The 25,745-nt window shown below is 38.8% G+C and overlaps 1 protein-coding gene across 2 annotated transcripts in view; it reads right to left on the bottom strand.

The window, feature by feature from the left end:
* KCTD16 (potassium channel tetramerization domain containing 16) overlaps positions 1-25,745 on the bottom strand; it is a 310,210-nt gene that overhangs the window by 266,796 nt on the left and 17,669 nt on the right. The window contains 2 exon segments of one of the 2 annotated variants that reach the window (NM_001266825.1): positions 833-1,990; positions 2,337-2,345. In NM_001266825.1, the coding sequence (NP_001253754.1) occupies positions 833-1,664 (832 nt within the window). In that variant the 5' untranslated portion in view covers positions 1,665-1,990; positions 2,337-2,345. 2 annotated transcript variants of the gene reach the window in all.

Below are 25,745 nucleotides of genomic sequence, written 5' to 3'. Positions count from 1 at the left end.
ATCTTCATTTAAGCAAATGAACTTACCTCTAAGAACCCCTTACTTAAAAGGCTTCAGTATCATTGTTTCATTTCTTCCCTCTCTGGTTTCCTTTTATGTCAGTAATTCTATCACCTCAGCTGTCTGAAGGTGTTTGCATGTGATTGACAATTCTCAAGGATCTAGTTCCTTTTAGATAGATCTTAAATGAAGTTCAGCTTAATTAAGTCTGCAGTGCAACTCAGGTCTCAGTACAAAAGGCTTCAGAATCAAACAGCAGATTTGTAAAACCCTTAAAAGCAAATTTTAGACTTGGGGGGAGGAGGGGGCCTTTCAGCAGTCTGTACTGCCATCTAGCCAAGACCACATTATTCATGGCAACATCCATTTGTGTTTTCAAAGCCCCTGATGAAAGCAAGTCTTCAGCAACCAGCTTAATAGACCTCAAAGTCCAGCTAAATGAATAGACAGCAGTAATTTTTCCACTGAGTATACCAAGCTCCTATGGACAAACAGCCAAGATGCAATCATCAACCTTATTTTCACAATTCAATATTTGGCAAAAAAAAAAAAAAGATATACATGCTTGTTTCCATTTTACATATTGCATATACCAACATCATTTGCATCTTGTGATTTTGGAGGCCTTTGAATATTCTGTGACCTCATTGGATAAAAGTTGCCTTAGGTTAATCATGAGAGCTGAATTATAACCTCTAATTCTCTAACTATAACTCAAGAGTTAAAAGAATTCCAAACCATGTTCCTTAGGTATGGACAGAACACACAGACCATATACATTTGCGAAGAGAATTGACACACATAAAAAATTAAAAGAACCCTTTGTACTTACGGTAGAAGACATATTCAGTGTAGCTTGACCAGATCTTGTCATCTGTATATTGGTTGATGAAAGATGCTGTCACCGATGAGTTACAGGCCACCATGTGGAATCCACACTCTGACAACATATCAAAAGCCCTTTCCAGGTGCTTGAATTTGAGATAAAATCTGGAGGTGTATCTTTCTGGGGCTCGATCAGGGTCTCTGCTTTCATTCAAAGTTTCTCCAAAGACTTCTTTTGCCAAGGAAATCCTTCCACAAACCAAAATCCGGGGAACTCTCCGAAACTTGGCATCTGCCTGTCCCTCTCTGCCCAAGGTGCAGGATCCTCTGTAACCCACAGTAATGAAACCCCACTTGCGGTCGGTGGGGAGCAGGGAGGAAGGGGGACAGATTCTTGTGTCGCTTCCTTGGGAGGCATCTTCAAAGTCACTGTGGCAGAATTCATCTGGGCTTTGCTTGATTTCATCAGGGGTCAGGAGTTTGACCAAGTCCGGGAGCTGGAAGTATTCAGCTTCCCTTTTCAGTCTTCCTTTTTCTGGAAAGTGATCAGGCAGGACCACCTGCCTGTCCCTGAGATAGTCCAGAATATAACGGAACAAGAATCCATCTCTGTCAATGAAAAACCTTCCCTTAGAGTCCTTGGCTAGATCATTAGCCGTGTCTCTCTTTGGGGAAAACATTTTCCACAGGAAGGAATGAGGGATGCTTATCAATGTGGAATGGCGAGTAAAATAAACTTGACCCCCAACATTCAGCTCTACTACCTCAGGGAAGGAGTTTGGAACTGCGGCCCCTTGCTCTCGAGGATAATAACGACTACAGTTTCCACTCAGAGCCATTGTCCCTTTCTTCTGCTGCTGCTATTTTGATTTGAAGGTGCAATCCAATGGAGTCACAGCCTTATCCTTCGGATCAACTTGTAAGAAAGGGAAAAGGATGCTAACTTATTAAAAAATGACCTCCTCTTATCCCAGGTTTTTTCCCCCAAGAAAGCAAAATGTATAAGAGTCCACAGGTGAAGTGATGCTGAAAAAGTAGTTTAAACCCTGGATGGTAGATGGTAGTGAGCTGTTACTTCATAGAATATAATCAACTCATCTATATCCAATCTTCCGTCAAGCTCACAGGCAAGGCAGGCCAATTCCCCAGTTACTCAGATGTCCGTCTGAAGGAAAAGAGAAAAATTATTTCCTCAAACCCGGAATGAGTCAGAAAAAGAGAGTCCTCTGGAGAGAGAGAGAGGGAGGGAGGGAAAAACAGAGGGAGGGAGAGAGAGATTATTTTACATAAGCAGCTCTGGAACTACTGATCTCAGTCATTCTTCAATTAAATCATGCTTCTCTCATGCGATTTTGTGTCTACATGTTTATCTATAAGCCTCTGTCTCCAGCAATTAGTATGAAAAACAATTTTACTTGTAAGTCTACCTTAAAAAGAAACATGCAATTTTCAACTTCTAAATGGGGTTTTCTTTCAGCTGGACAGGAAAAGCAATAAGTCTTAGAGCTTACCTTAGTGAGTGCTGGAGACCCAGTTCTTGTGAAAAAAAAATAATAATAACCATTTGTAAAGCAATCAGAATCCACAGCCAAACTGAGTCTGGATCTTGTCAAATCCCAAACAGGTAAACGACCGAGGTATCAATGAAAAGTGCCAGAGAGGTGTGCTCTTGGAAAATAACTATTATATGTATGTATTTATATAAATGCCTATTTGTGTTTATGTAAGTATGTAGGTACATATGTATTCACTCCGTATCTTAAGTTAAAACAAGTCACAAAAAAGTTAAACCGTGATGAGAGGAGGTTGGGTTGAAGAAGTAAAGCAGAGAAAATATTCAACCAAAGCTTCCCCGTGGGGGGGAAAAATGGAAAAAGAAATCTTTGGAAAGGATCCTTAGAAGAGAGTTGCAAGAGGTACCAGGACTTAGAAGCTTTTCAGAAAGCCCAGAAGCAGAAAGATGGAGAGACGTGCCCTGCTGGGGTCCCAGGTAGCCACCCCACCTGCCGGCAAGGGCAAACAGACTCCCATGTTCCCAGCCAGGTGGGAGCCGGTGGGAGCCAGAGGCCAACGCAGCGCAGAGATGCCGGCGGGGGGCCCGGGGCTCCGGCTTCTCTGGTGGCGGAGCTGGGTGGTTCCACAGTTCCCAGTGCAGTTCGGATGCTGTTGTTTCAGCAGTGCAGGCAAGAAACCATCCAGGGAAATGACTATTACATCATCTTAAAGGAATATGGCTTAGAGGAAGCGGCGGCAGCTCCGAGTCACGTCCTCCTCCGTGACAGGTTGCCAGGACTGCATGGGGACGCCGCGCTCCAGCGGTGGGCACGCGATTGCCGGGCGCGCGGGGCTTGGGGCGGAGACGCAGTGCTGCGCAGCCACTTCCCTCCCTGTCCTGTCCTGGAGTCTGGAGTTTCCAAGGGCCTTTTCATTCTTTCTTGTTTTCACCTCCACCACCATCACCATCCCACAGCAAATCCCCGCCCCCCACCCAAGAGGTAAGTTGTGAGATAAACACAAGTGACTTTTTATTTGAAAAATCTACAAATCTTCCCCCCTCCCCCTTATCCCCTTCCCGCTCACGGAATTCCTGCTGAAGGGCAAATTTCTCTCTAAAGCTTGCTTTAAAACACAGACACGCACACCAAATGACCCCAATGTTCAAACTACAAAGTGGGTTTTATTTAATCCTTTGATTTAAACCATATACACTCAAATTCTCTCTTTTTTCTTTTCTGTTTCGTCTGCCTGCCACCACAACCCCTAGCAAATAAATAAATAACTATTAATATATACGTAGATGGGTAGATAAATAAACACTCTCTGAAATTAATGATGCTCTTTCGAAATGAAGACATGAAACACTGGCACCCACAGAAAGCCCACAGTTTGCATCCATCCATAAGTCATTATCTTAGCTTACCTGTAAGAAATTGATACCTGCAACCTTTTTCTGGGGTTGTTTCCTTACTGAGCATCTCTTTGGATGCGCCCCCAGCCCCCTCCCAAGTCATCCCAAGAGGACTCTGGTGGAAGGCACTCCTGCTAAAAGACATTTTACTCCTGTTCCAGAGGGCTCCCTTAAGTGCATCATTAGAGTTTCAGGAAGGCATTTCCAGGGCAACCTAATCCACTAACAAAGTGCTTCCAGTTGAGCCTGCCAGTCAATAATGGCCCAGCCAACAGCTTACAGTAAGTCTGCCATTTCCCCTTTAAAACACCAGTGTCTTAGAGCTCACATCCCTCATAAGAATATAGTGCTTGGTAATGAATAATATATGTGAGGCACACGCCATTCCAAACAATTGCTATTTTTAAAAAGTGAAAACCAAAAATGGAGCTGAACTTAGGAATTATACACATTTTATGAGAAACGTGCTTATTGGCTACTCTTGCCCAAAAAATTAGCTTGAAGATACACCCAACAGTAGGATAAATTAGTTTCTACTTTAACAATCTTTTCTGTCAATAAGCATTGGGTTACTGAACATATTCAGAGCATTAGCCAACATTCCTACATCTGATTATATTTGACTTCATTTCTTTAACTAATGCATTAACCTGTTCTGGCCTCAATCATTAGGATTTTAATGCTGGACCAATCAAGAAGATGTTTGTTATGTGATGCACTTATATCGCCATCTAGTGCCCTAAGCTATCAGTGCAGCTCTGTATCTGGCAACAGGGCCAAAACATTTAGATTTTCTTTTATTTTTAAGTTTTTATAGTGATCTAAGTTTCCTTGGCATGCACTGCTCACCATGACAAGAAAATAAATATTTCATTGACATCAGGTCAAAGACAAAATATATCTGAATTCAGACCTATTAAGTACTGGTTTTGGTTGTAGTTAAAGTAAGCAAATGTTTTGTTTTCTTTTATTTCTAAGAGAGTAGGCCAGAACGTCATGACAATAGCCTTGGAGCTCAGGTATTAAAACATTGCAGGGGCAGTATGGAAGTAGGTGGAGAAACAGAGTAAGAAAATTCATAATCTTTTAAAGCTAAAAAGGACGTGAGGAATGAAAAATTAACTATCTCATCTTAGAGATGCAGAACTGAGGAACAGAGAGGGTGAGCACTGCCTCAGGGTCACACAGCGCCAGAGTAGCAGGATGGGCTTTAGACCACTGACTCTTTAGGATAAGCCGTGTCCTCGTTTTAACCTTACATGTTCCTGAACAGGAATAGAGAGGTGGCAAATTTAAGAAACAAGATTTTTTTGGAAACAACAAATTTCAAGACACTTTCTTGAAATTTGAAACAACAAATTTCAAGATTACTAAACATGCTTTTTTAAAGCATGCCAATAATTAATATTAATTTAAATTGCAAGGTTAAAAGATTTTATAATATAAAAGAAGAATATTCTGAATTTTTAAAATGAGGAGTTCTGTTCATTGGTCTGGGTTTAATAGGTTAGATTACTTTTGAGACAAGTAGGTTCGTACCCTTTTTTGGAAAATGGACTGCCTAGAGCATCTAATAAAACCTAGGAAGTGAACCTATGAGCATAAAAGATTGCATTCACTGTCAAGGCAGACCCTCTCAGGAAAGGCTGAGTAAAAAGAGGAACCAGTGAGGGGCGGGGGTGGGGGGGGCATGTAGTTGATGATTCACATAAGCAGAATTCCTCAAATTTTGACTATGAAACTTCTTTTTGAAGTTAGATCACACATACATTCACAGAGACACATGCCGAGAATTGAAAAATGGAAAACATTCACCAGACCACTTTAATCTTGCAACCCATGATTTGATCATACCACCTGAAACATTTTAAATTGGTATTTTTCATAAACACTGTAAATATCTTGTTTTGCACAATTACATTGCATCATATTTTTATACTGTTATGTGCTAAAAGAGTTTATTATAGTAAGCAGTTAAAAATAAACACTAGCTTTGCTAACTCTATTTGGGCATATCTACTCTTTAATCTAAATGGAACCTCAGAAAAGCAAGATGGTCTAGGCCTCCCTTACCTTCTGAGAGATCAGGGGTTTGGTTCAAGACTGACCTGAAGCCCATTCATGTTGGGGTTCATAGACCTCAGGTTAACATCCCCAGATCTGTACTCCTTCTTCCTTCTTTAGTCTCAGGGATGAAAACGAATGAGAGGTGAGATTAAAAAGATAAAAGATTTGAAGGAAATAAAGCAATACACCACACAAAGAGATTTAAATAGTGCTAGAGTAAGCGAGTGTGTCTCAGGGAAGTTGTCGGTAAGCCCGGCTGTTCGGTGCCTTAACAAGAGGCAAGAAGCCAAGTCTAGGCTGTGAGTGTATTCCTAGCCTTCGTGTCAGCAAATAACACCGCTAGTGTTATTATTCTCTCCTGGCAGCTCTCCACTGAAACACTGTGGGATGGCACTCCCGGACTGAAGGCTGAACAGCATACGGCAACAGATTTCTCTCAGAGGAAGAGCAAGGAAGAATGTTCCATCCTATTCTTTGTAATATTCAAGCATATAGCAAATCAAGACGTATGTTAGGTAAATTGTGAAATTGATAAAATATGTTTTCGCCTCTGTTTCCTACTTTCACATACACAGCTAAATATTGAAGGGTATATTCTCAAAAGGACTATTTTAATTTTGAAATAATGTGATCACTCTCTACATTCTCACCCCTAACACATCCTTAAGTTTTCCCTGCCCTCAAGCAGATAGCTTTCATGCTGACAGCCTTCACTATTAGGGAGGAAACAGATCTCGTACACTTACTTATGCTAAGATGCTGCACACTCAAGGTGTTATGTGCTCCCAAGGACTCCTGCATTATCACCATTATCTTAATAGCTGCTGTTTATGGAGGGCTGACCATCAAGTCCTCACCACAGTCAGTCGTTACTCCTCTTCCAGCTCTGCCTGGCTGGCCTTGTGACTTTGAACAGGAGACTCACGTCTCTGAGCCAGGGTATGGTGGCAATAAGAAGACCTGCCTCCCAGGTGTGTTGCATGGACTAAATATGAAGATGCACGTAAGCTCTCTGGCACATTCCATGGCTTTCAGCAAGTGCTTAATAAATGTCGTTAGCGTTCGTGCTAGTGGTTTAAAATATCTGTATTCATTGTTGTTAAACTCCAATTGAGGCATAAAGAAATTACAAAAGATGCCCAAACATAGAAATTGAGTTCTACATCCAAAATCGTTACTGTTTCCAGTATGAAAATTCAGGTTAAGACCATTGCTTGTTATAAATGTATTTATTATTCATGGGGGAATTTCAGGATTTGGTTGGGGAGATGGGGTGGCAGGGTGGGGAACTGAAAATAATCGGGATCCCAGTGATTAAAAATGAAAATGCCACTATCTTTTGCCAGACAAGATTATTTCCCTGGTACCCTTTCATTCATACTACATGGATTTATTAAGTGCCTATGTTGTGTCCAGCACAGTGCTAGGTAGTTGAGATGCAAAGCCAAATTTGATATAATATCTGACTCAAACACTCACATGCAACTGCACACACAAACTCAAAATCCTACCAATGGGGGAAAAAAATTAAAGTTACATTGCCTGGGTATGGTAGCTCGCACCTGTAATTCCAGCGCTTTGGGAGGATGATGTGGGAAGACTGTTTAAGGCCAAGAGTTTGAGACCAGGCTGGGCAACAGCAAATCCCTGTCTCTACAAAAATAAATTAATAAATAGAAAAATTAGCCTGGTGTGGTGGTGCATTCCTGTAGTCCCAGCTACTTGGGAGGCTGAGGTGGGAGGATAGCTTGAGTCTCAAGTTCAAGGGTGCAATGAGCTATGATGGTGCCTCTGCACACCAGCCTGGGCAACAGAGTGAGACTCTACCTCAAAAAGAAAACAAAGTTATAGATTCTTGGGCACTGCCTTTTATTTTCAGAAATATCCCTAGTGCTATATTTGGCCTTTGGTGTTACATAGTTCACATATGATTTTGACAAACCATTTAACCTCAGATGGCCTCTGCTTCCATATCTATAAAATGGAACTGTTTCCCCTTAAAGAGATATCATGACCAACGATAAAATAAAGATAAAATGCAGCTATCAAAACTTCAGACATTCTAGGAAGTAATTTGCTATGTAAAAAACAGATGAAGAAGGCAGCAAGCAGCCATCTTTCTTGTTAACGTAAAGCCTTACAAGAAAGAATTTGGATTAGACTTGTATAATCTAAAAGTTGGGAGTGGAGATCCTTCGAGGTCATCCACTGCAGCCTCAGATTCAGATAAAAGCTTCATAGCAGATGTTCAGCCAAGTCATTTCTCTCACAGTTTCTCCCTGAAAATACTCCTGATTTCCACTGTCATAAAATACAAATGAAAGCAAAAGCTGTCTTTATCACCATCGTGCCTCTGAACAGGAGTCTACAGGACAAAGTTCTTCTAAGTGAACTATAATTTTGAGATTTGATCTTTAAAAAAATTTATGCTACCTGAAAACAAAAGTACTGCTCTTCAGGCATAAAGGCAACATTATTGACTAGATTCACAGGGTCTAAAGTTTTTGCAGTGTGCATGTATGTGAGTGTGTATGGAAGTATACATTTCTGTAGTAGGTACAGATGTGAAGTCACATTTTAAATTTGTCTTTGAAACGAGGAAGCACTTTGGGAGGCAGAAGTGAGGGGATCATGAGGTCAGGAGATCCAGACCATTCTGGCCAACACGGTGAAACCCTGTTTCTACTTAAATACAAAAAATTAGTCAGGTGTCATGGTACGCACTTGTAGTCCCAGCTACAGGAGGCTAAGGCAGGGGAATCACTTGAACCCGGGAGGCAGAGATTGCAATGAGCGGAGATCATGCCACTGCACTCCAGCCTGGTGACAAAGCAAGACTCCATCTCAAAAAAAAAAAAAAAAACAGGAAGCTATTCTGGAAAAAATGGTCAAAGTCAGGAGTGTACAATTTGGCCATGAAGTCAAGTAAAGCCAACTCCCACATACGTGTTTTAAAACTGTAATCTCATCAGCATGAAGCCTAACCAACAGAAATATACTTATTTCTGAAAATGAGTTGGCAAATGAAAAACATAGCTACACAATTAGCTGCACAATTCTCAAACAATTGGTTTTACTAAATACACATGCACTATTTTACGAATAGCCCTAAAAACAAGAGGCCTACCTTGCTTGCCTCCCCTGAAATCCTTCCCCTACAGCGTGTTGATCCATGTCCTGTTACTATCTGTATGATGTGTGTTAGCTACATTGTATTACACATGTTGGTGGAGTCCTCATTATGTCTGCTCTATTTGCTATGTAATATATCTCTCGGTAAACGAGTAGTGTAAGTTGCAAGCCAATAATTATCAACCTTTTATCTCCATCTTTCCAAAGGCATCTTTGTTGTCTTTCCATAATATGCAACGATACAAATGGAATGAAATCAGAATCCACTTAGGTATTAGGTTCAAAAATATTTATTTTTTAAAAAATCTTCCAGAATTTGCAATAATAAATATATCAATTGTCTTTAGAGTGCATTTTAATTTTTTCTAAATAGTTTTATATATGTATAAATGGAATTTGTGGAATCCCCTGAAGCAACTTAAGGAAATAAGAGTTTTAAAATCCTGGTTGTAAAGAAAAGGAACAGGTTTTAGAATCAGGCAGAACAGAGTTTGAAAGAGGTACCCACCAGCTATATAAACATGAGCAAACACTTTACTCTCTTATGCTGTTGATGTGACCGATCCCTTTTCTGAAAGCCTGGCTCTCCCTTGTAGGAGAGGAATAGGAGAAAGGAAAGTGATACTAGGAACTTTAAGCATATTTGCCCTTGGAGACTGATAATTAGTTCATTTAAAAACAGGACTTCTGACTTGGAAAGAATCTACACCTTTCAAAGGATGATGAACAGAAGAAAGTGAATGAACAGGCTGGCTCATTCAAAAGAGATCACATCATCTTACAGTGATTCAGCACAGTCACTTTGGTATAGCGATTGTTTGTAGAAGGCGTTTTTCACAAATAAATCCAAACATGTCATACTCTTAGGCTGAAATGAATCTTACCAGTGGCATCTGCAGATGGGGAACAGCAGGAAGAAAGAAGGGCAAACACTAAATAACAAATGGAAAGATTTAGCTCAAGGAGCAAAATTGAATTGTTTTATTAGAGGACTTGAGGACTCAAAGCTGAGAATTGAAGATATGCTCTGAATACCACTTTCTTCCCTTCCCTTTTGAATTATTTGCAAGAAATCCATGGGGCAGGGGTCATTTTTCATTCTTGGTACCCTCAAGCATAAGGTCTGGCATCTGAGAGATGCTCAATTAACGTTTGTTTAATTTAATTGCGGAACCAAGGGCGATATCCTCAGAATGGCCCAGTGAAACAATTAAAAAGCTGATCAGGTCACATCAGGTGGAGTTGTTGGTTAGGAATATAAGGTAGTTGATTCCAGTTTATTTCTCAAACATGGAGTTCTACATGCTAGCAGGGATCTTTCCATTTGGTCGGGTCTCAGAGAAATAAGCTGACTGCAAAAACCACCATCTCTTAACCCACTACTACAAAGAGGTCATTCATGTCTTCGATGTGGGGTCAAATTGGAATGGAAAAAAGAAAAACCATTAAAAGAAACACTACTGAAAGAGTAAGAGATCAGAATTTTCGGTTTCAAAATTTCACTGACACCAGTTTCTTAAAAGATTCATGTCTACGCCTGTTGCCAAACAAATTAATAAAATTAACTGACCCAATTGGCCAGGCAATTCCACATGCATTTTTTAGGTTAATTCCTAAAACAATTCTGAAATGCTAGCATTGTGGGGAAAATAAAAGAGCCTCCAAGAGGTTGAGTAACCAGCAGCGGATCACACCAAACTTGTCTGATTCCGAGGTCCTTTTTAACTACACCCAACTTATTTGGGCATATAGTTTATTTTATTAAATATCCTCACTGTGTATCCAATATATTTTGGTTTGGCATCACACAGAACAACAACACAATCCAGCATAGATCACCACTATATCCCCAATCGCAGTTCAGTGCCAGGCTCGGAGTAAGCACTCTGTACATATTTGTTAAGGGGTTGTGAGAATGAACAACCAAAGGAATAAATGACAGAATAGACCACCAATTAGGGCAGTGGTATCCAGAAGTTTCAGCTGGATACAACAAGCATGTGATCTAAGACTGTAGCATATCTAATTTTCTTTACTGAAATGTTGGTTCCAAATGTAAAAAACGAAATGTTTATGAATAGAGCATCAGAGAACTGACTCTTCATGAATCCAAAAGGATAAGTAATACATATGTTTATGTTCCAGAATTTAAAAGCTTATAGAAATAAGACATTGCTTTTAGGATAAGAATTTACATCAGATCAATAAAATTCTAGTTTTTATTTTTTTAAGTGCTTATATGCTTGAAAAATATGATTTACTGAAAAAGTATTTTGGCAAGGTACCAGACAATTCTAATCCAACTATTTTATGCATCAGTTACTCTGCATTCTTCCTAAACATGTGTGTAGGGTGGGTTATGGAGTTAGAATGCCTGATAATGATTGACCTACATAGACACACATACTGGGCACAAGATTTAAGGGGCCAAAGCACATAATTCAAATACAAGGTAGGAAACATCACCTTTTTTGCTGTACAATGCAGATTTGCACAGCTTCTGCCAAGGAAATTGCATGTTACCTTTACAGACAATGATCTGAGCCTCAAGCACATGTCACAATTACCCTAGGGGTCTCTCAAAATGACAGGCTGGTACCATTGCAATGTGCAGTTCCAATGGCTGCCAGAGGACATCGGACAATTGTTTGAAATGGAGCCAGTGTTGTATATCTTCCTGATAAATCTGGTTGACATTCATCAGGAAAAAGAATGCCTATGAACAAATGGAGTGACACAAAAAAAGATTTATGTATCAGATAGAAACTGGATTCAACCTGGTGTCCCTTGAACAATCTCTTGAATTTTTCATATCTTTAAATGGGGTCTTGAGAGTAGTTACACACATTCGTGTTGTTGATGTGCAGGACATAGAAGCTACAATTACTCCTGGAGAGGACATATAAAACAATTATAAATTCAGATTAAAAATTAGATGAAAGGGCTAGGGATAGAGAAATAATAAATGCTTTATTTGCACCAAAGACAGTAATAAAATCCCTTCCTTTTATTGCCATTTGGTCCAAGGTCATTTATACCTATAAGGCTAAAGAAAGAAAAAGTAACTGCCCAATGGAAGTGACAGATGGAGTTTTATTATTGTGAGGCACTGACAATAATAAAAGGGCTTCACAACAGTAAAAAGTCACTTCCCTTCAAGAAAAAACAAGATCACCTGCAGAGCCACTGGCCAATCAGAGTCAACATAGAGTCCTTCCCTAAAGCCCCACATAGTAATGACAGCTAAGATTGCTGAAGTCCAACAAAATACATTTTGAGCTCCTTTAAAATGTTTTGTCCATGTCTCTTATTACTATTCATTTACTCAAATATGTATGTATCTATTTGTACAAGGAACTATGTTAAGCTTTATAAAGGATGTAATAGTGAATCAAACATGAGTGTTACTTTCACTAAGTTTATAATAGGGAAAACACTCTGTGTCTGACTTGGAGACAACTCGCACACAGGAGAAAGTGATGACTGCTGCTAAGAGAACTAGAAAAAGTTCTGTGAGAGAAACAGAGCAACCAAAGACAAAGTCATTTTTTGAAACTCTAAGAAACATCATGCCTAGAACAAAGTGCCCATTAATAAATTATTGATGAACTAAAGAAAGTGCCACTTTGCATTACTATACATTTACTGGTATGAAGTCAGAGAGGCACTCATTCAGAATTCATTTAGAGCTGTTCCAGACAGGGCTGATTCATTAGAGTGCTGATGATCTCAGAAATATTTTATATGTGTATATAAATGTAAGTCCGTTGCAGCACTCTACTGTACAGCTAATTCGTATTTGGTTCTCAGCCAGTGGAGACTTAAGAGCCATTTGAGTGGCCCCTCCCTCTCCATTTGTTGACTCCACCAGCTCCCTCTTTCTCTGGTTCCTAGTGTGCCAGTGAACGCAGAAGCTCAAGATGGCTGACAAAAGGTGACCAAGCAACAGTGCTGGAGATTCTGCAAAAATCATGAAAGGTGCTGGAAGGTAGCAAGCAGGTTGCACTGCAACAGCCTCAGATGTCCCTAAGGAGGTGGTCTAAGAAACCCAGATCAGCAGACATTTGTTGCCTGGTAGAAATCCTTTGAGATTTTGAAGGGCAACATAAGCCTTGCAGCAACCCAGAAAGATATGAAAGGTAAATAGAAGAAATCTTTAGCCAAAGGCACATATAGCATCAATTTAGTTAATGTGATAATTTCCAGGAAGAGGTTCCCTCATGCTAACAGGGTATGACTACAGTTTAACATTGGGGGATGGTGGTAAAGGAGGATTCCAAGCACTGTTTCTATTTCAGATACACAGGGAGTCCTGTAATTAAGGATATCCTAAGGGTCTGGGGAAGCTGACGGTGTAAGCAACAATTCTTTTAGGCAATTTGTGACACAAAGGAGATCTAATAAAATCTTGAAAAAATAACAAGTTACTTTTGATCAGCACAAAATGACAACTTTGAAGGATCTGTGGTCACCTTTAATTACTGCAAATAAAATTTTCCTTAAGTTAATCTAATAGTCACAAATTCATAGCATTCACAAAAAATATCAAAACACAATTTAAGTACTAAAAATGATTATTTCTCACACGGAGAAGCAATGAAGCATCACGGCTAAAAGGGTGGGCTTTGGGATCAGAGAGTCCTGGGGTCAAATCCCACCTCCATTATTTACCAGCTTGGAAAGTTACATACATCTGAGCCTCAGTTTTCTCATCTGCACAGCAGGAGTAATAATTGTACTTCCTATACAGAGTTTTGTGAGAACTAAATAAACAATGCATGTTGAGTGCTTAGTTCACTAACTGGCCCATAGTAAATGCTCAACAAATGTAGCGTTTGCTATTACAAACACATTGCTTCGTGTCTTTTTAAAAATGAATTCTCCCCTTCCCCAGACTGTTCTAGATTATTAGCTCCACAAGAGCTCAGGGTAGAGTCACATCACTAACATTGGCCAATTCTTACTCTGGACCCCTTACAGATGTGAAGGGAAGGAAACAGAGCAGTCACATAAATCTCCCTTGTGGATGCAGTGCCTCCTACTGAGAGGTGGTTTGGATAAGTCAAAGAGCATTATACAGCAGTGTTGTAATGTTTCTTGTATGGATAACACATTTTCTACTTGACAAGTTATCAGTGTCACCATCTCTGGCCCCATAAGCTCCAGAGCTTGCTCCTCATTTGTTAGATGTCACTTGTCCCAGCATGGTGCTTTATATACAAGGATATCTGAGCAAAAGTCTGCACATTTTTAATGTTCTCTTCTTTCTTTGCAAATATTCCCCTTGTTGACCTAATTCAGTCTCAGTGAACCATCATCACTGTGTGCAAATGACTGCAACATCTAAATGCTTGGCCTTGCTTTCTTCCCAACTTCCATACACCTGCTGGGCATTTTTACAGGGATCTACCAGCACCTTACACTGGAGTCCAAAGCTAAATATCTGTTTTCCACTCTCATCTTTTTCATTTCCAAGTTCTCCTTCTGTGTTAAGAGCATGACAGGTTTCTCAGTCCAAGTGAAAATCCATCATCTGACCCCTCCCTTTCCATTGGCACCCAACACTCAATAATTAAATCTACCCACTTTCTCTACTATACTTCTTTCAGATATCTCTTCTCTTCACTTCCATTTGTCATACCTTTGTGCTTTGCCTTTTACTCAAATTTGACTAGGAAATAATTACGGAACACTTACCATGAGCCAGGCACAACACTAAGCTATAAGCTCTATGTGTTGGGGATCCAGAAACAAAGTAGACCAGCTCTTTGCCATCATGGAACTTCCATTATAGGCGAGAAACACAGATAATAAACAAATAAATAAATAAATGAGCAAGATAATTTCAAATAGTGAAATTAGCTATGAATAAAATAGAATAGGTAATATTTTTAAAAATACCTTGTTTGGGGGCAAGAAGAAGAGGATTGGTACTGCAGGCTGAGACTGGGGAGGGGAGCCAGCTATGTGAAATGCTGGGAACAGTGTGCTCTAGTCAGGTGGAATGGCAAGAGCAAAGGCTCAGCTGTCTGAGGTGAAACTAAGCTTGGCTTGTTCAAGGATCCGAGAAAGCCAGCAAGTTGGATCCCAGTGAGCAAGGGTGAGAGTGCAGGTCTGAGAAGCAGGCAGGGACCAAACCATAGATTTCATTCTATGTGTTATGGGAAGTCATTGGGAATTTAAAGTTAGATGTGACATATTCTGGTTTGCTTACTTTTTAAAAGGTGACTTTGGCTGATATGGGGATAATAGATTGTCAGGGAAACAAAATTAGTTGTAGGGAGATTAGTGGAGAGAATTTGCAGGAATTTAGTGATATATGATGATATCTCAGACTAGAGTGAAGTAGAATAAATGAGGAAAAGCTGGTGAGGATTTTGGGGATACAGGTGTTGGTATTTCTATAGGAACCTGTTAATGTTCTCCCTCCTTTCAAGTTTTTTCATCTCAGTTCATTTGACATAAAGCTAACAGTGTCCTCTTTCTAAAGATGCCATTATTTGCCCAGATATCTTAATTGGCTCCCAACTGCTCACAGAATAAACTCCAAAGTCCTTGGTGTATATTCAAAGCTCTCTGCTATCTGGCCTCACCTTCTTTAGAGTTCCATACAAATGGGCTTATAGGGAAAGGGAAAAAATGGTTACAGAGATACTCCAAAGTTCTGAGATAAATCATTTCACAAATAGTGATATTCACAGAAAGTGGTGCTGGTTTTGGATATGTGAAGGACCAGTATTCACAGCTCTTCAACTGCTCTTAAAATCTGAAAGGTTCTGTCATAAATGAAAGAGCCACAGTGCCTCAACCAGTGGCTTGCTTTAACTTCCAAGGGAAGAAATAGGAAAGCTCTAGGAACCAGAAGAAACCATGTAGCCCCTTAGAACACAAATAAATAGATGAATTAATTGATTTTGTTATGATCCTTGGCTTCATTCGTTCCCTGGTCTAAAATCAATCTCCCATTATAATGCAATTGAAGTGAAACCTCACAACAAAATGTAATGATCAAGCGAACTATAAAAAGGCGGAACTTAATAGAATGAAATTGTGTATCACATGGACCATATGATTTCCTTTCTCTTCTGTCTTAAGTAAGCATTTCTTGGAAATCAAAAATTCATGTCAAGATCATCAAACCAGACTTGAGACATCATCAGGATTAACAACCTAGAGTAACAGAAGGGGGCAGTGTTATCACAGTCTCTTGCATCCACCTGAAACCTTGAAGAAGAGAAACTGAAAGTTACCCTGAGTAACACTGTTCACTTACCTAGCATCCTGAACTGAGTCCCAATTTCAATTACTCATTTCTTTCCACTTGTAAAGTCTTAAACTCCCAAAGTCAGCAATGAGATGCCCCCTTTGGTCTACCAACTTGACATACCCTGCCAAGCCCTATGAGAAACTGATCCCTTCTCACTGTAGCCTCAAGAAATGCAAGCCTGTCTCTACATTTACCTTCATTATTAATTATTCTGCCTTTTACAGAATGAATGGTGAAAGAAATTCACTTGTATTGACCATATAAGAAAAATACTTTCTATTTAACATGTTCTCATCAGAAAAGGCCTAAAGTTTCTTTGTATTGCTGGGGAAAAAAAAATGGAAATAGGCAGCTCGGTACACAAGCACTGCCACAAACACTCACTGATAGTCTGAGATGCATAGCAAAACAGGGAACCATCTCGGTCCTTGAGACAATTTAGCAGACAAGTCTAGAGACAGATATGTGGAGGCAAAAGCTGGAAACACCCCCAAAGAGGTGGTGAAATTTCTTAAAGAAATCTGAGGAAGGAGAACTCAGTCAGCTGTCTTCAGGGCTTAGGGAGGGAGGATGAGAGGAATGAGAGGAAATATCATGACTAGACAAGGTTGCAATTGCACCTTGAAGGACAGGTGGAACCTAGAAAACAGAAGCTAAAGGTTCTATGTAGAAGGGAAAAGTGGGTGAAAAAAATGTGTGCGTAAGTGTGTGTCAGGGGTATATAGAGGGGAGCAGCAGTTGGGAAAAGAAGAGTGAATTATCCAGGTTGGCTGGAGCAAAAAGCACCAGTGAAAGAACAATAGAGGAGTTTGAACCTAATTCTGTAAACACTAAGTAGTAATTGTGAGTTTTTGAGGAGAAATGACAGAAACAAGTTTCTCAACAACTACCACTTCTAAGGAGTAATCCAGAACTCATCTACCCTCTCCCTAGCATCCCTCTGCTCACTTCTCAGGGAGGACTTCCACCAATGATTCCCATTCAGTGTCCCACTGACAGGTGTGGCTTTGACATTAAAGTTCTAAGAATTTCAGTTTTTACGACAGTACTAAAAAATATTTTCCCTCCATCCCCCAGCCATGAAAGAAAGGGAAATAAGGAGAAAAGCTGCTCTATTACCCATTTGGCAAAGTGAAGAATGGTATACATTGAATGTCACACGTTAATGACAATCAGTGAGGCTCACCTTCAGCAGAGAATGAGGATGTTTTATGTGTGTTGTGGTGTGTGTGTGTCTGTGAGTGCCAATTCACTCATTCATTCAGTAAATGTTTGTTTAGTATGTTCCACATGCTGGGCATTGCTATAGGCAATGGGGATTCCACAATGAACACAAAAGAGCTGAAGCCCCTGCCTTCACTGAGCTCACATTCTAGACAATAAATGAATAAGCATATCGAATGTCAGATGATAATAAATATAGTGGAGAAAAATAAAATAGAATATTAATTACCACGTTACTGGGGAGGGGTATTAATAGCAAAGGGACAGAGAGGACAAGGAAAGAGGTAGGGAGAAAGTGTGTTCTTTAGTAGTTTAAGCTAAAAAAAGCTTTTTCCAGTCAGGTGAACTATAATAAGGAAAGGAATTTTCATTCAGCAATCAATTGTAATATTAATAGATATAATAATAGATACCAATTACTGAATCACTACTAAGTGACTGTCGCTATGCTGAGCATTATTTCATTTATTCTTCACAATAACCTTGTTAGTGTGACACTTACAGGTGCAAAGGAAGGTGAGGCATCGTAAGAGAGAGAAAGGAAGGAGAGAGAAGCCAAGGTTCAGATAAGTCAAGTAGCTAGCCCAAGCGATCTTACGCAAATGTACAGAACGTGGATTTGAGTGCAGACACTCTGACTCCAAAGCCTGCACTCTTAACCCAGACACTGGGTTGAGGTACAGAGATAAATAAGTCATGCACTCTGCCTTGGAATTGCTCATAGTCTAGTAAGAGAGACAGACTCGTAAACAAGTAAATCCAGTGCAGTGATAGGAGCTATAATAGAGGTATAATAGCGTTAAGGAGACACAGAGGAAAGGGTGACTAAGTGCCTGGCTGCGGGTAGGGTGAAGGGTCATCAAAATGCAGACATATTCATTTGTGCTTATGCAATTCATTGCTCTCGCTGGGCCTGGTTACTCACAACGAATCTGCAGTTCCGTCTAAAAGCTTTTCCGGTGGATTTCCCCAGTCTGCCTTCACAGGTTGTGGTTTGTCAGCCTCATCCTGAATGCAATAAGTAGTTCTGACACAGAGCCCACATAAACTCTTTAAAGCCACTGTGGAGAAGGAAGGGAAATAACAAGAGAGCAGTCTACCTTAACTACCTTCATAAAAGGCTAAGGAATATGGCAACCATATGAATTAAAATGAGATGACTAATAGACGGGAAAAGAGGAAAAAATGCTGGCAAACCACTTGAAAAAACTCAAGGGCATGTGTATTGTGATACAAGGTGGCTGACAACAATTACTTAGAAAGGAAAACTACATGCCGTGAAGGTCCTTATTACCTAGCACGATTTGCATTAAGCCTCCATTCTTAACCTAGGTCTGCAAATGGGATTCACAAAATTCATGAATTCCCTGAAATTGTATGCAAAACTCTATGCACCTGCTCTGCCTTTTCTTTTTTTCTTTTTTTTTTTTTTTTTTTTTTCTTGAGACAGAGTCTCTCTCTGTCTCCCAGGTTGGCGCAATCTCGGCTCACTGAAAGCTCCGCCTCCCGGGTTCACACCATTCTTCTGCCTCAGCCTCTCAAGTAGCTGGCACTACAGGTGCCCGCCACCACACCATTTGTTTCTGCATTTTCAGTACAGACGGGGTTTCACCGTGTTAGCTAGGATGGTCTTAATCTCCTGACCTCGCGATCCTCCCGCCTTGGCCTCCCAAAGAGCTGGGATTACAGGCGCGACTTGCTCTGCATTTTCTAGAGATCCCAAGAGTTCACCCAAATTGCAAAACAGTACATGTTCTCCAAATAGGTTAAGAGCTATGTGTTAAATACTTTCAGAACTGCTACTCTAGTAGATTTAAGTATTTTAAAGAGCCTGGCATAATTTAGAGGGTCCAAAATGTCTAAGTGCATCATTAGATATCATTGTTATTTATTGCCTTTATCAATGTTTGCAAATTACTAGTGCTACTTAGACACCCTACATATGAATATAAGGCCTTACCATGACAACAGGGCTTGCTTTTGATTATGTTGTGTATAGCTGATCTTTTATCTTTCTTTTGGAACTTCTTTGTAGATTCACTTTTCAAAGAAGCTGTTCACTCAGTATGGATTCGCAACCTTTTGTGTCGGGGGAGGGGAGATGAGTATTTGATTAGGAATATTACAATGCCCATTTGGTGTTTTCAAACCGACCTCTCACCTGACTCTTTTCCACTCCAAACCACTATTTCAGTCCTTACTATTCATAACTCAAGTTATTTATCTGTTGATACATTCTCTTCATGTATATTTGGATCACTTTAGGCACAACAGCTTAAATTTTATTTTGGTTAGATGCCTCTTTATTACATTTGATTTACAGTCATTGAAAAAGTTTTGAGGATAGTGGAGAATCTTCCACCATTTTACTGATGCTGCTCAATGACAAATTTGCCAGAGGTTGAAATGTCCTACCTACTAATCATCAGCCTAGCCACTTTTGGTTAAGCACCCTTTGTGGGTTGAAGAAGAGTTAGGATGAGAAAGCTTACCACCAGATGTATCATTCTAATCTCCAACAGGAAATGCATTCTTAAAACTAACGTTGACTATTTTCTCATGTATTTTCTATTGATAGGCATAAGAAAACAGATCTAGGATGAGAATGCGAACTTAATGATTCCCTATTGCTAAATAACAGTAAATCTGGAAGAGATAAAAAAGCTAGTATCTATTAGCTTTTTGTAAGTACCAAAGGACAATATGCAGAGAAGGATTACATTAACAGAAAAATCCAGATGAAATCTAAGATTTGGACAATTCATTATCAACCAGAACATTTGCCTAGACTCTTCCCCATCAAAGAAGACTTGCTGTTGTGATAAGAAGCAAGAAACCTATAATGATGGCAGATTATCAGAGCCTTTTGCTAACCCTGGTGAAAAACAACTCCAGATACGTAATTTTTCAGTCTACTATGTCTAAGCTAGGCTCAGACGGAAGAGTACTGTCTACTAGATTAACCACATCCACTTCCGGTGGGGCTGGAGACGTGGTTACTGAAGCAATGGCTTGTGCAAATATTTTTTGATGAAATCACAGCCTGAAGTAGAAGAGCTGCTGGCAAAAATAATCTAAACAAAGATCCTGGCTGGTTTCCAATAAATAGCCTTCTTTCGTCAAACATTTGACACAACCTAAGACATCTGGAACTTGTAGAATCACTTTTACAGATAAAACCAAAAATTTTACAGAATATTTGATTAACAACAAGACTCTGGGGTACCCAAAGAAATCTAGAGATCAACTGCCATAGAATAAATCTAATAAACAAGTAAGCAATTAAAAAGTCTACCTCCTGCCAACCTCAAGTCATTAATGATTCAGTGAAAACAACTCATTTTCCTATTTTCCTCTGTATATGCTTCATCAATAGAATTAAAATCTGAGGAAAAGGGGAACCCAAGTGATATTTTGTTATAGCTAGAAAAATAAACAACATTTTTCTCTCACCCCGTGTGTGTGTGTGTGTGTGTGTGTGTGTGTGTGTAATCAGCTCTTACCTTTGAAACTCTAAATTTTATTGGCCCTGTTATTTTTTAATCCCTCCCTGTTACAAATAGAAATGCAGTCCTAGGAATGAATAGAAAATGAAGACTAAAATATTACCTGAAATTTGCATTCAATATGCATAGTAACAACTATTACAATAATGAGCCAGGACAATGCATTATGTCACTGGCAGGCAGAAAATTGTTATAAGTGGTTTGCAATATCTGTGGCTAATAATCTGGAAAAAAATGAGTCTAAGAAATAAATGAGATTTGTCAGATCTTTCAAATAAACATGTAAGAAGTTTTGTGTTCTATGAACTATTTTTTATGTTTGCGTGTATATGGAATTTAGGAACTGAAAAGCCCTAAGGAGTCCTTTGACTATTTGGGGAGTGATTATTTGAATCATGTTTCTCTCCCCCAGTGACACTGTAAATGCTGAGAGGGAAGGGATCATTATTATTTTTGCTCATTAATATATCCCATCCCTAGCACCTGGCACAGAGCCTGACACGTAACAGGTGTTCAATAGTTACTGAATGAATAAATGGATCAATACATCCCTATTCCAGTTTCTTTTTGTCTTCATTATTCAGTTGAGAAAATTGAGGCCAAGAAAAGCTACACAGCTTTTACACTTCTAGTGGTTAAAAAAGTTAATAATCCTTTACCTTAATCAGTTTTGTAAATATTAAAACTTTAACATACATATAGTATAACGCCTTTGATGCTCTGTATTTGGATTGGGCATGTGTTGAGAAGAAAATGTGGATACCTGGAAAACAGTCTGGCCATGTTTAAACAAACTGGTTTTTTAAAGTCGTCCTGCTTTCTTTTAAGAGGTGAGAGAGCTTTGAGACAGACTTTTCAGCTATTTTTTTTTAAACTACAAAACTAGAAAATTGTTAAAGTACATATAAATAAAATAAATGCAATGCTTATGATGATGAATAGTTCTGACTGGCAGCATGTACAATTTTTTATTTAAACTTTAAACCAATTCCCTTAGGCTCTGAACAGGGACCATAAACTATTAGTTTTTTCTTTTCTTTTTTTTTTTTTTTTAAATGGGATCTAGCACAAATTTGGCAGAATAGACTTCATATTTACATATTTCTTTCTTACATAACTATAGACTTTACATGATAGTGTAAGTTCTAATTGTTTTCTGGGTTGGCCATATGAGAGTCTCTGCTGTCTTTCCTGATTGTAAACATCAGGCATAACTGATGAATTATTCTGTTTCTTTTGTGGGCTACAGTTTCTATATGTGACAAGTAAGCTACCTTATGATATGAATGATAGATTATAGAATAGACTCTGAAGATAGTCTGGTGTTCAAACGATAAGAATACAGAAGAGGTTCTGAAGCTCATCTGGAGTTCAAATCTTGACTTCATCAACTGGGTGGGTCACCCAGGGCAAGTTATCATATTCCCTTCCAGGTACACCGAGACCCTTTTGCACCTCAGGTATCTTACCAGTAAAATAGGATGATAATAGCACTTGACTTAGAGAGTTCTTACGAGGATTAATTGAGCCAATACATGTAGAATACGTAGGACAGCATTTAATATATAGTAAGTACTAAATTGATGTTAGCTATTGTTATTACCTTTTTATTAATCAAATCATTCATAAGAAAGGGTTTTTTTAATCTTAATAATTTCACTCATGTATTTATTCCTAATGAAAAAAAAAAAAGCTCCCTATCTCCCAAAGAAACAATACAATGTGAATGGGTGTCTAGTAAAACCGTATGAGAATCATCCCTCCCCTGCTCCAGGTTTCTGTGCTTCAGGTAATGTTGTCACCCTTGCTCCAGGTACAGGTGCATGATTTACTTGGGTAGACTGGTCACAGCACTTTATACTCCCTGCCACCATGTTAATCACAGCAATGGACATGGAGCTCAATCAGAGCCAAAAAGATGTGAGTTGGGAACGTTTTCTGGGACCATTAATACATATGATATGGTTTGAGCCACTGGATTCAAACACATCCGAAGCTAGCTGTACCCTAGACTTGGCATCCACTGAACAATGAATATCTTCCTACAACGATATCAATTGGCATTTAATTTTCTGTTGTCTGAAATACAAACTTATACAGAAGAGGTGTCCAATAAAAAAGATGTAGGTGATATTTTAAAAGATTGAGTAGGTGTCAGAGAGGCACCTACTCAGTCTTTGAGTAGTGGTTGAGTGCATAGACTCTAAATCAACTTCCTAGGTACCCATCCTGACTCTACTGCTCAGCAGCCATTTGACTTTGGACAAGTAACTTACCTCTCTGCCTCTGTCTTCTTCTGTAAAATGAAGATAGTTAACAGTACCCATCTATAGGGAAGTTTTGAGGATTGAATAAGTTAACATATGTAAGATACTTAGAACAGTGCCTGACACATAAGAAAAGTTTTAGTTATTATTTTATATTATTGAGATCTGAAATAATGGTGATATAGTGTGACAAAAAGAACAAAGGAAATGGCTCTTATCATGTTGCTAAGATTTTTCTGTGTACAGAGGAAATAACTGATTAATTAAATGAGCCTCTTTGTAGCAAAGGGCTTGAATAGACATTGCTCCAAAGAAGATATACAAATGTCCAACAAGCATATGAAAAGATGCTTAAAATCACTAGTCATTAGGGAAATGCAAATAAAAACCATAAGATATTGCCTCATACTCACCAGCATGGCACTGCAAAAAGAAAGAAAGAAAATAGCAAGTGTTGGCTATCGTATAGAGCAATTAGAACCTTAGTGCACTGTTGGTGGGAATGTAAAATGGTGTTGCCACTATGGAAAACAGTTTCTCAAAAATTAGAAATAGAATTACCATATAATCAGGCACTTCTACTTCTGAGTATATATCAAAAGAATTGAAATCGGGGTCTTGAATAGATATTTGTACACCCACGTTCATAGGAGCGTTATTCCTAAGGGCTAAAAATTGGAAGCAACCACAGTGTCCATCAATGATAAACAGACAAACAAAATGTGCCATATACTTTAACATGGACGAAACTTGAGGACATTATGCTAAGTGAAATAAGCCAGTTATAAAAATAATGATACTATATAGAGTAGTCAAATGCATAGAAATAGAAGTAGAATGTTGGTTGCCGGAGCTGGGGTGGGAAGATTGATGGATACAGAATTTCACTTTGCAAGTTTAAAAAGTTCTAGAGATTGGTTTCACAACAACGTGAATACACTTACCAACACTGAACTGTATACTTAAAAATAGTTACCACAGTTAATAATAAATAAAAATTGAATTTTAAAAAGTACCTCTTCATAGTTCTGTAGGCAGCACAGTGCCTGATTAAGCTGTTACTAATATTAAATGAATGAAAATGTTACAAACCTAATGACAAAACAAGTAAAGGGTGAGGTAGTTCAAGCAGTTGAAACTGTCATGGAGTAAAGTAGAATCAAGTATCAAGCACTATGTACAAGATTTATGGTAAAGATTAAACAGACTACATAGTATTATGTAAAGCATGAAACCTATAAATACAGGTTCTAGTCTTGATTCATTTATACTTTTATTTATAACATATAGCAAATATTTGATAAGCACCTACCATTTGCTAGGCACTGTTCTTGTTCATCAATGAACAAAACTGCCCTGCCTTCCTGAGGCTTATTTCTAGCAGTAGGGTAGGAGAAGGTAGCAATATACAATTTCTAGTTCTAACTGGATGTGTGACACCAGACAAGTTCCGCGAGTTTTCTGGGGTTTAGTTTCCTCATCTATAAAGCGATGTGCATGTGGCAGAGGAACAAAATTGTACTTTTCCTATATTCCACAAGATTTGAAAATTATTTTTAAATATGGGACAAGACCATAGAAAGCCACTAGGGGGCAAAATGAGTATGGAATAAACATTTTACTGATGTGAAATTGTAGAGACGAAAAGGAGAGTCATCCTTTATGCATCATTAAAAAAATAAGCAAACAGCAAATGTTGTGCATCTTTATAGGTAGAGAAAGACCACTATGGAATAGTTATCCAACCGTGTTTTAGTCTATGAGTAAATTATTTTATTTTGGGACCACGTTTTCATAGGGAAGAACAGTGTGCAAGAAGCAGAATACTTCACTAGTAATTAAATAACATTTCTAAATGTAGGTAATAACAGTAAGACTATATCTACAGAAACACAAAACACCAATAAGTCGATTCAATACTGAAGTAGCCCTTTACTCACATGTTAGGATCTAATACATATTTAGAATTATCTCTTTCACGTTTATTTTGCTTTGGTCTTATACCCACTCTTTTATTTTTTAATTTTTTTTATGTTTTATTACATAAAGTTAAGGCATACAACATGATTTTTGATATACATGTACATAGAGAAATGACTGAAAGTGACAACTTACCATATCCATCATCTCACAGATACTCTGTGTATGTGTATGTGTTAAATAACAACAAACAATAATAACAAAGACATAATAATAACAAACAGATAACTGGGAGTGAAGAAAGGTAAAAGGTAATTAAGACTACAATTGTACTTAATTTTAAGAAAGTTTTTCTTTAACCTGTCTCTATCTGCTCTTTCTCTCTCTCTCTCTCTCTCTCTCTCTCTCCCCCCGCCCCCCGACAGTATCTCCCTGTGTCAGCCTAGGCTGGAGGGCAATGGCACCATTATGGCTCACTGCAGCCTCAACTTCCCAGGCTCAAGCAATCCCCGGTGTGCTTAAGCTCTTACCACACACCTAAAATCTAAAATGTCCACTATTCAATAGCATATTATTAACTATCACCTTCATAGCCCCCCTGCTGTACTTGGGATTTCAAGATGTGCTCA

The sequence above is a fragment of the Macaca mulatta genome, chromosome 6 (genome assembly GCF_049350105.2).
Source record: "Macaca mulatta isolate MMU2019108-1 chromosome 6, T2T-MMU8v2.0, whole genome shotgun sequence".
NCBI lineage: Eukaryota > Metazoa > Chordata > Mammalia > Primates > Cercopithecidae > Macaca > Macaca mulatta.
This window is presented reverse-complemented; position numbering and strand designations above follow the sequence as displayed.